This window comes from Scedosporium apiospermum (assembly GCF_000732125.1).
Source record: "Scedosporium apiospermum strain IHEM 14462 chromosome Unknown SEQ_SAPIO_0105, whole genome shotgun sequence".
Lineage (NCBI taxonomy): Eukaryota > Fungi > Ascomycota > Sordariomycetes > Microascales > Microascaceae > Scedosporium > Scedosporium apiospermum.
The window spans coordinates 45,806-59,575 of NW_015971806.1; the positions used below are offsets into that span (position 1 = coordinate 45,806).

A 13,770-nucleotide genomic window follows, 5' to 3' on the forward strand; every position below is an offset into this window, starting at 1 on the left:
ATCGATCTTGCGGACCGCGATGGAAGAGCATTCTAGGATCATCGTTGATGCCTCTCCTCAAACTAAGATTCACTACCGAAAACACCAAAATGAACATCGCTCACCTCCCCATCGAGGTCATACAGAAAATAGCCGGCCTCTGCCCGCTCGGCGACATCCTATCCCTCAGCTCCACATGCCGAACTCTGCGCAACAGCTGCCATGATACCTTCGTGTTCCAGGAGTCTTTCCTGCATCATGTAACCGTGCCTAAACCCTCATAGACATCCCGTAGCATACTAAAATCCACTTTCCTCTAGATAAGCGAACCAACCTCTCCCCAGGTCACAACTAAGCTCGCCCTGCGCGATTTGATCCACAACTCTCTCGCCGCAAACGAAAGCTCGCAGCGAGTCATCATCTGGGCTCGGCTCGCAGCTGCGGCGTCGCGAATGCCTCTGCTCGTTGATGAATTGGACCGGTTGCTGGAGCCTTATGAGTCTGTCCCTTGGGAATCGACGCTGCCCTGGCCGCAGCAATTAGTCGAGCCTGTTGTCACTATTGCTAGCACGATCAACACCTTGGCTGTCCTTGGATGTAAGATACCCCAAAAGCCACCCCCCCAAACCCCCCATTCCCCTCTGCCAAGACCAGCCGACTCAACAACTTCTCACTTGAAACCTAGACCCAACAATCAGCGACTTCACCGTAACTGCTGCTCTGGCCGGCTTCCTTACGCATATTCTCAACCAGAGGTTCTGGGGACATGGCGAGCCCTTAGACCCACTTCAGACAGCCCAGCTCTCATTCTGCTTCGCTATCGGTGCTATTGGCAACCGCGTGCTGAATAACATGAAAATACTCTCGACACGCACAGCTATATTCTTGACTCTAGGCCGCGATAAGTGTTTCCTATCTAGCCAATCTACCGGCTTCCTCGCCGCCGCCTGCATGCCCTGGTTGTTGGGCTCGGATCCGGCGGTCCACAACAGGGGTGACCTCCCTTACCTCCCAGCACTCCCGCTACTGAGTGCTAATGGTCAAGGAAACCCAGGGAATGTCGGCCTAGTCCCCCTCCCGGACGGAGTGCAATCCACGTCTTCGGATAACAGGGATATACCCGTCCAGGAGGCGAGTAATATGGCACCATTGGTTTCTTCGATGTATTCATTCACTCAAGCCCCTTCATGGCAATCGTGGTTACGCGCTACTGTAGATGCCCTCGTCGATGGCATTGGACAGGGCGAGTGGATTGGTTACTACACAAACGCCATTAACAACGACAGGGAAGTGGACGCGCCTCTGAGAAATATTCACTTCAGCACCCTCCCAGATCCGGACGACGGCAGCAGACTACTCCTCACGGCCAATGATTGTATAGACGGTGTCGGGAGTTTCCGGTTAAAAGGGGATTTGTCCCGTGAAACCGGTCGCGTGCGGCTGATGAAGGAATATTATATCGGCCACTCTTGGTACAACCAGGGCTGGTTGACTCCCCTAGGCATCGCGGGATACTGGGCTTCCGAGCCAGATCGTGCGCGAGGATTGATCTGGATATACAAGAAAGAGTGGACAAAAAGGCCAGCGCCAAAGAACGCCCGACAGGTGTGGGAGGGCATATTAATTCCCGAGAACGGCGACAACAATGCGTAGTTCTTAGGACCAGGCTCATAATTTAATTCGTTTTTTTGGCCTTTGAATTACTCTTGCCACCATCAAATAGCCCGTAACCGAGAGATCAAAGCTACCGTGATCATCAAGTCAATAGCCCAGCGATGAAACTGAGTTTGGAGGGCGAAACCCTCAATTCCCTAGATTTCTAGGCCCCTTCTTGGCGTCATTGCGACTGCTGAACATTGCGACCACGGAAGACACAAGGTAGCGGAGGCTGAGCTCCTGAGCTCGAAGTTACTTTGGGGAGATAGGTTCACCATTTCTGCGTATACATCCTTCCGAGCTTCAGTCCCGCATTGCACAATGGTCTGCCGGATTGACTCTAGAATCCTAATTGATTACCCACATACGACGTGTCACCTTCCAGCTGCCGAAATAGACTGGTCCGGCTCTTTCATGACTGCCTCAAAATCATCGACGGCGCCAGCAGCCTCCCTGAAGCGCACTCCCCAAAACTGCTCTGTCGAAGCCCATTAGGCATTAATAGACCCATCATCTCGGGCTACACGAATAACCCAAATACAACAGACAGCCCAATAGAAAACAGCAGACGCCCCTAACCGGATAAGCGCCGGTTCAAATTTAAATCCCAAATGCGATGGTGGGATGATTAATAGGCACACCGTGGCAGTTAGAAGGCCAACTCCCAGGCATCTTTTGACCCACCCCCGACTGAAGATACTCTTTTGAGGCCAAAACAACATCAAGGCGCACGAGAGAGTGGGGCAATAAATAGGTATCCAGAGAAGTAACGGGAGAAAAAAGTCCAATAATGGGTTGCATATCTCGCTACCTTCCCGCAGAGGTCTAGAATATAGGTAAATCGTACCGAAAAGGATCCAGGCTGCTAGTTGAAGAAGAACGTACGGAAACCAGGGCTTGTCTGCGATATTCCATTTTGCCTCCGGCAGTTGTGGAATATGAAGTCCGCAAAAAGCGCATCTTCGGATTCTTTGAAATTGATCGGCTTGAGCAGAGGGCGAACCGGCGGCCGGTAATGTCGAGACTTGCAGAGTGGCGTTGGGATTCGCTACTATTAAACAGAATTAGCTCGCAAGCCTTGACCATTCTTCAACTAGGAGGGTATTTTCTTAGTCTTACCGGGAAATAACCCTAGGCTTTCAGGGTTATTTAGACTTGGGGTAGGAGGGGAGAGGTAAGAAAGGGAGATATTGGGCGAGGGAATGTTCAAACTCAGTTGCGGCGGCTCACACGGCCGTGATGCCTTCACAGATACAATGAAACGGAATTCTCTGAGGTGACCGAATGTCGCCAACAGGAGCGCCACCAGCATGACAACAGCAATCACCTGTCCGAATCCCCACTCATTTTCATCTTTTTGGCCAAGGGATCGATCCCGATGCAGTTGCAGCGTACCCCAGGCAGCCAAGGCCACAGCAAGGTAGAGCTCGCGCTAGTGTCAGAAATACTTGCCTCATCCAACAGATGGGGCGGACTAACCTCGAAGAATACAGAGGTGAATAGCCAGAAATATATGTTTCCACCCTAATAGCGATTACCGGCTGATCTATGGCCATGTATACTAGTAGTGTCGTTCTAAATGATCGTAGATTTGATATTCGTTGAGCAACGGTAGCACTAGCAATATGATGAAGCCAACTTCGGGGCGAGGGGTCCAACGCGACTGTTGATGGGATTTGCTCGCGAAGTTTGGCAAATAACTCAAAGGTTGCATACACCTTTAAGCCTTGGAAAATAGCCCCGAGTGTTAGTAGGGCGAAAGACGAAATGGCAAAGACATCAGGAAGGGCGTCTGCTAATTCTGGGGGCCACCCCCTTGGCCACTGATAATAACAGCGCGCGTCCCAGGTCGTTAAGTCGATTAGGTCCCTCTGTCCTTCAAACCTAGCGGCGGGACCGATAACAGCAAGGAGCAGGATGATAAGTACAGCCATAAAAAACAATCGTGCATTGCGCTGAGTCTGGTGGTTATAAAAGTATGTCCTCAGACACGTAAGAGCGGACAAATGTGTGACGGCGGAGAACCAGGCGAGGTGGCCTATAATTTTCCAGTGATAACCGGAGAGCGGCCGTTTCAGTGTGGCAAGGCCACTTATGAATATGGCAATGCCGGATATAAGTTGCAGATCGCTCATCATCATTATGAGCTGAGTGAGCCGTGTCAGAAACTAAGCAACCTCAACAAGCTGACGCCCTTTTTACCTTGGTAAAAATAATATCCAGCTTCTGAGCTTTCTCGGGGTCCCACGACGTAGGGAGGCCGAACCGTTGGGCAACTGGCTTATAAAACGCAGCTTTTATGTTGTATATCAATTTGTCCACTGGATTCGGACGTTGGAGGGGGTTTTCTGTAGAGCCGTACTTGCGATACAGATTGCGGGTTGGGTCGAAGCCAAACAGATAGTAAAGAAGGAAGAAGAAAACTGAGAGCCAGGCAGTACCCATGAAGCCAATGACTACCTGTTTCGGTTTAAGCGTCAGATTTCACGTAGGTAGATAGATCATTTCGGTTAGGGTATTATGAAATGTTGTAAATCCTTACTCCAATGCCAGCAATATCTGGGTCTGGCTTGGGCTCCAGCGGCTCTGAGCAGTTGACGGCCATGGCGACGGTTATAAATCTCTCAGAATGTAGAATATGAGAGCCAAGAAGAATATGAGATCGAGTATCGAAGAAGGGAAACGGGGAAAGAAAATTTCTGCTCCCAAGACCAGGCTGGGAGCTAAATATACTACACCTGTATTATCAACGCCATGCGCTCCAGCAGTCATGACCAATAATGACTGGCAAAAGGAATCGGTATTTTCAGCTTCCACGTGATAGATATTGGCTTTATACACTTTACCAAGCCTTCCTGTCCTCCATTCAGAAACCATTGGACGAACTTGTTTCCTGCGTCGGCCGTGAGATGTGGTGGAATAAATGATGGATTAAAGGTGATTTTACAATTGCCTATTCCAGCTGCTCTTGAAACGGCGTTATAAGCTCCATCAGTGAGAACTGGTGTACGGTGAGTCCTCCCCAGCCCGAGGGAATGGTCCCGGGCTCTTGGAAAAAAGGGGAGTTCTGGGTTGGCGTGGGAGTTGATGGGATAGACATATATATATTAATTATTATCACAGCGTGGTCTCGTCAGAGATTAAACTGTGTTAATGTTGAACTTCACTTCTCCAACTAGCATCCGAGTATTACTATCAGATTGTTAGCACATAGGGAAAGGCCCAGCCGACCGACGCTTGAGCGGGGACTCACTCTAGTAACAACTTGAGTTCCTTATTGAACGTCATCCTCAGCACCTCCAAAGCAATAAAGGCAACAAATGCTGGGTATCTCGCATTTTTAATATGTAGTAATTCGTAATTCAACCTTTGAAGTTGCTTCGCTAACGGAAAAGGCTCAGAGACCGTCAAGAACGGCGGCAGTGGTTGTCCGTTCATCATGGCTGATCCAAGGTGGCACAGCAAAGCGGTCGTACTATGAGACTGGAAATCCGTCGACTGAAGCGCTGCTGCGGCTAGATTTGATACCCACTCCGTTGTTCCATTGACTGCTGATACTGCATCGGATATGCTCTCGCGAGACGTCTCCGCTGAGAGTGTGCGGCCCATATGTGCCATTAGCGCCACAATGCTAAGGCTCTGTTGGGTGGCTCCGATCATGCTCTCGTAGATGCGTGAGGGAAACTTGCCTCCCACGGGCGGCTCGTACGTGGCGAAGTGGCTGTGCATTTTTAATGCGTCGAGGGAGAGAAGCTGCTTCTTGTAGAGTTTGCTGGCGATAGCTTCGAGTTCGGCGTTTGGGTACACAGCAATACTGCTACCGCCATCCTGGGATTCGGTGCGGTGGCTATTGATCCACAGCTCGATTGTCGTATGCATGGCGCTGTAGAGACGTCCGAGATTGAACAGATTCTGACCCATGAGTTTGGGGACCTTGGACTTGGCCGTAATGGGAAAGGGGAAGATGACCCAGAAGAAGGAGACGACGCAGCCGACGACGACTGCGACAAATTTGTAAGGGCCGAAGAGATAGATGGGGTAGTATGGTTGTCCATTGGATTCAGACCTTTCATGACCTAGTTTCTCGGCCTGGTAAATACATCGTAAGCACTCACTCACACGCGTGTTGGATGTAGGTAGAATTGCTCACATTCACCTCGTAGCCAATGGCCACGTTTAACGTGATGATGGCGATCATCGCAGTGCCAAAGTATTTGGGCATCTTGACATAAACGTAAAACTGGACACTGAGTTAGAAATCTGTCTGTTTGGAGGCACTGGCAAACTTACCAGGATGACGTTGGATAGATAGAGAAAGACAAGAACACCCGCGGTATGTCCAACAACAATGTACCACGACGCGAAGCTCAAGGCAATGGCAGCAAGCGTCGCTAATATTCGACTAAAGAATCCAAACAAGGTCTGTCCACTCGTTGGGCTCATTCCTATCACGACCACGACCATGGCCCAGACGCCTCTTTGCCGGATAAAGAATTCTTGTGTGTCTTGCAAAAAGGCGACTATGCCGATACATAGAGAGGCCGCCGCCACCCGCAGGCCAAACATGCTCAGATCGGAGCCTAAGAAACGGGTGATCTTGCTTAGGCCACCGCCCCAGCGTTCCCACGTATTAACGGGCACGAGATGCGATGAATCGGCAACCTTAGCACCCTCTTCGAAATCTCGCGGTTGGGAAAAGTCTGAGTACACAGACGGCTCCTCGGGAGTCTCCGAGTCGTGGTTATACCACTCCCAGAAAGTTGGGTAGATGAGGCGCGACCGAGACATTGTACCATCGTCAACCTTGCTCTCGGCAAACGCAACGATAGAGGAGACGGCGTCTGCCACTAAGTCCTCCATATAAAATATGTATAGTGCAAGGCAGTACTCATGTTGAATGCCCAATGACTCTTCAACAGGCACATCCACTTGTTCGGAATGCTCGATAAGCTCCTTTATAGCCTGCTTGCGACGTGAAAGATCCTTGAGGCTGCGCGTGAAGTCCTCAATAAAGGTCGGACTGCCGGGGTCGAGAGAAATAGGGGCCTCGTCAAGATCAACCAGTTCAACGCTTTGGCGCTCAGATGGTTGGTCCTGGCTGTGATAAGGGGGGAACCATGGTGTTTGGACCACCTCAAGCGTAGAAAGGAAGTACCCTAGACCGACTCGCACAAGAAGTGACAACTCATCTAGCGACGCGCGTAGGCCATGCACTATGTGCGCCGTTTTGCGCTCAGCTGTGCTAGTCTGTGCTACGGATTCCATGCTCTCTCGTACCGTCTCTCCAGAGAGGGTTGTGTCGGTCTCTAAAAAGTGATCTAGGATAGTAGGAAAAGCCGCTATTCCAGAGAGGGTTAGGAGTAGTTTTCGAAAAAGCTCTGAGATTTTCTCAAGATCGGCGGCGGATAGCTTTCCCCAGGCAAGTTCAATCTTGGCATATCCTAGATTCGCCTGTATTTTGGCGTCGAGGGCGTTGAGACCGTTCACTGCCTTCGCTACTCTGTCACGAGCTACCTGAATGCCGTCGGTGTCCGCTGCTGTCCGAAGAGTTTGAACAGTTTGCACGGTTTGAAGGTCCGGTTCCTCTAGCAGCGCTGGGGTAGCAAGCAGAACTTCGTCGGGGGTCTCATGAACAAAGTCTACCAACGCTTCTAGAGCGGCTTGAGCTTGGCTAATGTAGTCCTGAATGCCCGTAAAGATCGTTCCCCGACATGTGCTGGGTAGGATGAAGAGGGACACGCCTGCGGCCATGGCGAACCCGACGAGGAAGGATTTGAATATTCGCCAAATGAACCTGATACCATCATCCATGGTTTCCATCGCGCCCGTTCGAGTAAGGATAACGACGGTTAGCAAAGAAAAGCATACCCCCGGGTCTTGATGCTCGGCTGGCTTCCACGCACGGAATGTGTTGCCAATCCTACCTCCAAGATTCCAATTTTTAGCTCGAGAGAATACCGGAACAGTACACTTCCCAGGAAAACATACCATATCATGAAAAATAGGAATACACCAGAAACAGCGCATGCACTAGAACTATAAGAAAAATACTCCCCCTGGACTGAACCGCCGCTGTTTTCTCTTGCTTTTATGGCACAGAAAAGAGCTAGGACGCAAAGGGCCAACGATAATCCAGAAGCAAGAATGCAGTATAGCAATGTTTTGAGGAACCTAGCCCTCGGAAACAACGGCTGCGAGGCGAGGGAGAGCAAAACTGAGAAGTAGCCAGCGGTGGTCATCATGTTGGCAACAGCATCTGCTTGGAAACTGGCATGAGGCGATTGATTAGGAAAAAACAATCCAGATTCCACCAAAAGAAAACGAATTGAGAACCTACTCACATAGCGATGCATAACACGGGGGCTAAAGAACCCTTCATCATCTTAAGGAGGGTCTCCAGATCCATGTCCAACTCGGACCACCACGTTTTGGGGCTCAGCCATCTTTGATACGAGTGGTCAGTCGTCAATGGCGTGCCTCTGGAGAATCACTATCGTCGAATTGCAGCTCACCTTCGTAAATCGAGAGATTCACGTGCCATTGCCCGTGAATGTCCTGCTCGCTACATGTAGAATTGTCATGGAGAGGGTCACAGGTAATTGGCAAAAACCAAGGCTGGGCAGTTGGACCGACCCTGAAGCCGAAATTCCATGCGATCTTCGGAAGAGAAAAAAATATTCCCCGATCGAGAGGCTAAGGCGGATCGGGTTAGACATTGTCGATAAACAGATGAAATGCCGGACTCGGATCTGATCTGGTGTGCTTACATCAGCCGTTGAGACCTAAACTGTGTGGTTTAATATGGCTGCGATTCAGATTTCAGACGAACGAGATTATTCAAGTGCATTCATTGCCAATGTCCAACATTAACTCCTCCTATACGAGGGCCCTAAATAACCCTCATCTTGGCACTTTTGCCTCTGTGGGAAGCCTTATTTACCAATTTTCAACCTATCGCTTGTGGTGGCAGACTCTCTAGCCCGGCCCTACCTGATCTTCCCAGCCTTTTGAGGATAGATCGGGGTGAGGGCGCAAGATTTCTCCGCTGTCCTTGAATGGACACGCCGGGCCTTCGAGCCTGGTTCGTCTATTTGGCCAGGTCTCTACCAAGGTGCCCGAGCGAGGAAAGCAGACCAACCAGAATCGAAGTCCTCGCCTGAGAGGGCAGGTTTGGGCCACGGCTAGCCCATTCAGTATATCGGACCAGCTCACGGGTTGGGATAGCTCTTCTGGAACTTCCTACAGAGGTACAGAGACAGGGCGATGGAGCCCATTGACTCACTGTCAGATTCAATGGAAAATGGCCGGCGGTGGATGAGAAGTAAGAATCTCTCGCTCGAGGACCGTTTGCGCCTCCTTGGCACTCAGTGCGCATTACTAGAATGAAGTACTACATCAGTTCACGGTCCTTTCACTCACCGGAGCATGGCTATTTGTCTTCATCTTCTTCATTCAATTGCTTGATGATGGCTAGGTGCCACAGGATACTTGCCAACATGCCTCGGCAATGAACGCAAATACGTTTCCAGCACAGCGTTAATAGCAAATCACGTCATCATTTCCGCGCATGTCACGAAATCCGGCCAGAACCAGGCTCAAGAGGAAGTTTAGAGTCAATTACCCATCCCCGGGCTTAACAGGGCCTGGCCCGGAGTTGAGTGATACCCCACGCGGGGAAGTGGGCTGGTCGGACAATAAAGTTAGATCACTAATCAAACATGCCTCGGCACCGAGTCGGCTTGCATTCCGTTTCCGCATCTGAAAGCGAACAACTTCATTGTTGATAAATACAAGGCCACGGCCACAGGTCATTATACACCTCTAATGTTGTCGCTCGTCAGCATAAAACAGTCCAACAGCAACGCGCTACCAGTAACCCCATTGCAAGAATAGTACACTGATATCTAACATGGCTACTTCAGTCCCCGAGTCATACGCTTCTCTCAACTATGCCGATATCTCCGTTTCTAATGTCCCGGAATCGTCTCCTACCGTCACCAAGGTAGTTACCGTTGCATTTAACCGACCGAAGAAGCACAATGCGGTAACTGGTAATATGATTGAGGAGCTCGTATCGGCCTTTGAGCTTCTCGGCCAAGACAGCCGGGTCCGCGCGATTATTCTCACCGGTAAAGGGAGGACCTTCTGCGCTGGAGCGGACTTGGAGATTGGCTTTTCTGCATTGCTCCCTCAGAAGCAAAGCGAGGAGGCATTTAACAATTATAGAGACGGGTATGTTGCATATATTTCCTACAACGCTGTGGTTCTGTAATAGACTGACATCTAGTCATCAGCGGTGGCCGCGTTGCACTCGCGATCGCGAGGTGCCCAAAGCCAACGATTGTGGCAGCGAACGGCTCGGCTGCCGGCGTGGGCTTCACGCTTATGCTGCCCGCCACCATTCGCGTCGCCTGGGAGGGTGCCAAAGTCGCTGCACCTTTTTCAAGGCGAGGCATTACTCTTGAATCCTGCAGTGCTTTCTTCTTGCCACGCTTGATTGGCCTGTCGAAAGCAATGCACATCTCGACGACCGGGGCGACGTACCCTGTGACAGACCCTCTTGTGCGAGATCTGTTCTCCAAGCTTCTCCCCACCCCCGAAGAAACTGTTGCGTACGCCACTCAGCTCGCCGTTGACATTGCTGAGAATACATCCGAGGTCAGCACCAAGTTAAACCGTGACTTGTTACTGTACTGCCAGGAATCGCCCGAGCAGGCACATCTCATCGAGTCCAAGGCGTTCCTATCGCTGGTTGGCTCTGGGGACAACTTGGAAGGAGTCAAGAGTTTCATGGAAAAGAGGAAGCCCAATTTTACGGGCACCATCGCCAAGGGAAAACTGCCATTCTGGCCTTGGTGGGATGACCAGACGCAGCAGAAACCGAAAGAGAAGCTTTGATTTGGCTGTCTTTGAGTTTGCATGCAATTCACAGAAAGGGGTTCTACGAGACTTGTGTAATCGGTTAGATATTGACGCCGAATGTAAATGTAATCCATCTACTGTCCCTCTTCACGAGACAGACCGTACTATCTTTCGTATAACGACTACTATATCTCGAACGATATCCCTTTCACCTTGAAAATTTCTGCAAGACTCTTAAGTTGAGTATTAACCACCCTGCCACTTATCGTTATGCTTTTGAGTACGGGAAATCTGTCCAGTGCGACCGACTCCAGCATAGAGAGGGCGGATGCCAGACGATCCGGTGATACTCCATAATAGCCCTGTCAGATGGAGAGGGCGCGTAGGGATGCAGGAATCATGTTGACAAGGAGCAGTTCGTCAAGTTGTGGTCCACCATCGAGTGATGGATCCTGTGGGATCAGTTGGCCATCTGGACCCGGAATGTATCTCTCGCCATCCTCGATCCGGTATGGAATTAAGCATCGCATATCGAGGCTTAAGTGCTCAAGGTTGGCTAAGTTCCTCAAGGACTGAATGGCCATATCATCATTTTCCGTCTCGAAAAAGGCCTCGTCGAAGGCTAGGCCTAGATGCTTCAGGGAGCGTACGTGCCGCAATGCATGCTGGGCCTCGAGAGGTGTAAACTGGTCTTCGCCGACGACAAGGCCGCCAGCTTCAAATTCGAATATCGACAATCGAGGACAATTACGAAGGATATTCTCAAGCGACTCGGCATCCATCCCAATGAGAGTAAGCCTTAGTTCTGTCAGGCTCTCAAACACGGATGTGAACGGCTTGCACCAGCTAACCGCTCTGCAATCGAGTTTGTGTAGGTTAGGAGCGGCCTTGGCAAGCGGCCAGATGGCGTCGAAAGACATGCCGCCTTCCGTGTCCGCATAGGCCGATTCTACATGGGTGAGGTTCGTCAAGGAACCAGCTGGAATTGGAAGAAAGATGTCGTCAAAGTCAATGAAGCAGTCGAGCTTCTCCAGATTCGGACACAGGATTGCCATTACCGCCATGGCAGGCGCTGCGGTATCGAACAATTCTTGATCCTCTCCCACCTCATCCCGGATATCAGATGAGCGCGCAGCTACCGCTTTCTCGTGAAGTTTCGAGAGGGTTAAATAGAGACCGGCATCCTCGGATTTCTCAAATACATGCCAAGCGCATCCGCAAAGTTCCTTGACGCCTTCTCGGAGAGTGTCATGGACAAGAAGTGTTCGGGCTAAAAGCCACCATTTGCGGCAGCTCGGGCGGTGATAGAGAATGGGTGTGCAAAGGGCATTAAGAGCTCTTGACGTAAGACAAAGAGAAGCTAGCGCAGCGGTGTATTTGTGCTCCTCGTAAGGCTGGGTCTCCGGGCACAGCACGTGGACATGGTGAGACGGGCCAGAAGATGGCGTGCAGTGCAAGCACAGAGTCTCGAGAATGTCGATTAACGGAAGTGAGGTAAAAGACGGCATTTCGCAAGGAAATTAAAGAAGAAAGCAGAAAAAAAAAAAAAAAATAGAGACTAGTCTGTCCTTGGTATCTATGAAGCTGCAGCGAGGTCAGCTTTTAAATTTCTTATGGTTTTCGCTGAAATGTCATATAAACTAGGCGGCAGGAAGGATTCACCCCGCTTCCAGCATCACCATATTTCGCCCTTTTAGCCAATCTCACCCGCCAACATGTCTGACAAATATTAGAACGCGGTGGTCACACGAAGAGTGAATCGAAACTCTTAGGAACCCAGATTTTTCAATCCCTCCCGGAAGCTTCTAGTTAGGTTACACAACACGTACTCGGCCAGCACTCCACTCTCCATAGACGAACACCTGGACGACGGCATGGTTCCTGAGGGGCAATGGTCAGAGCTGTAACGAGGGGCTCTCGAAAATAAGCTTGAAGCCATCAAATCACGACTCGCTGCCGGCGCCAATCCCAATGAAGGGCCGACTAGCTACTACAGAAAGCTTGCACTGCAGGACGGACGCATGAGGGGCAACCGGCCAATCGAGATGCTGTTATCTTCTGGCACCAACCTTGGCACTCTGGGGGAGGGGGACAGTGGAGGGAGAATGGACTGGCCCTTGCAGGCGAATGCGACCATTATCCCAATATCGCTGACCTGATGTTAAGCCACAGGGTCAATGTGTGAAGTAGTGAAGAGGCTGTGTGAAGTTTGAAGCGTGCGCTGATATTAATGCTGGCCCCTGCCCCCCAAAATGACAGGACGGCCCTGCAGGTGGCAGCATCTATGGGGTGCTGGGAGGTCGTAGAGTTTCTGTGGGTAAGGGCACCCTTTGAACACGGGCCTTTCATCTCTACCTCGATGTAGCTGAATCTCAGATGGGCTGTCACCTGCCAAGGCTCTCCCAAGATATGGACAACTATGCTTCTGCCCATTGTCAGACCCACCATTCCTCAGAGAGGGTCAACAAGATCTTGTTTATCTGCTCCTTCATGGCCAGGGCCGTCGGCGAACGACGGGTGTATGGGTACAAGGTTAACGTTTTGCAAGACGGTTGTTACGCGTAATGATTACGCGGAGTGTGGTGATATAAGACTCCACCGGTATCGAGACTCCTCTCTGTGTATTAATCCCAGCGTCGTAGTAATAATATGTGTATTCAGACCATCAAGAAGTCAAATGGGTGACGGGGGACGGTCGGTGCCACGTAAGCCAGGCGAAACGTGGGGAATATTTCGAAACTACAGGTCTTGGCAGGCGCCCCATGCCCTTCACCGTACCGCCAAGCCATCCACCAAGGCCCATGAACCTTACCATTACGTAGGCAGTGAGCGCACGGGACGAGAAGAGATCGATGACGGGCAGCTTATCGCTCGTGTCAATGTTCGCAAAGATCAGTCCCTCTTCGGGAGAGTGGATAATCGTACGCATCTCCTTATAGCAGCTATTCCGTTGGCCTTGAGGGATATTGAGACGGAAAAATCAGGGGACATTCAACGAAGGGCTCGTACGCAGCTCGGCTCGAATACCCCGAGTAGTTGCTTGAGAAAGTCGAGGTTTAGTCGGCGTACGAGACGGGTTGGTCGACTCATTCCGCCTCTTAGCTGTGAAATGAAAGCGATGCTCGTCATGGAGCCCCGAAAGCCTCCAGCAATATTCTGTCGTATCTAAGGAAGAATAGGTACGATCTCAAAAAGAACAAGTGCTTGGGTGTGTTGAGGAAACCTGGAGAGCAGACGGCAATGGTGCGCTTAACTGCTCTCGCTTTTCTACGT

General features: G+C 50.7%; 3 protein-coding genes and 1 pseudogene across 3 annotated transcripts; 2 read left to right on the plus strand and 2 right to left on the minus strand.

Moving 5' to 3' along the window:
- Positions 1-89: 89 nt before the first annotated feature.
- Positions 90-1,632, plus strand: SAPIO_CDS6585 (uncharacterized protein; the record flags this gene model as incomplete). The annotated part of the gene is made up of 3 exons (XM_016788647.1): positions 90-239; positions 300-576; positions 665-1,632. 3 exons carry the CDS (start codon positions 90-92, stop codon positions 1,630-1,632), a joined length of 1,395 nt encoding a protein of 464 aa, XP_016641691.1.
- A 3,400-nt stretch (positions 1,633-5,032) lies between these two features.
- Positions 5,033-7,386, minus strand: SAPIO_CDS6586 (uncharacterized protein; the record flags this gene model as incomplete). The annotated part of the gene is made up of 4 exons (XM_016788648.1): positions 5,033-5,078; positions 5,168-5,724; positions 5,786-5,875; positions 5,926-7,386. The coding sequence occupies 4 exons, from the start codon at positions 7,384-7,386 to the stop codon at positions 5,033-5,035; spliced, it is 2,154 nt and encodes a 717-aa protein (XP_016641692.1).
- A 2,158-nt stretch (positions 7,387-9,544) lies between these two features.
- Positions 9,545-10,533, plus strand: SAPIO_CDS6587 (Uncharacterized protein; the record flags this gene model as incomplete). Its single annotated transcript, XM_016788649.1, has 2 exons — positions 9,545-9,867; positions 9,930-10,533. The coding sequence occupies 2 exons, from the start codon at positions 9,545-9,547 to the stop codon at positions 10,531-10,533; spliced, it is 927 nt and encodes a 308-aa protein (XP_016641693.1).
- A 329-nt stretch (positions 10,534-10,862) lies between these two features.
- On the minus strand, positions 10,863-12,005 carry SAPIO_CDS6588 (annotated as a pseudogene; the record flags this gene model as incomplete).
- Between the last annotated feature and the right edge of the window lie 1,765 nt (positions 12,006-13,770).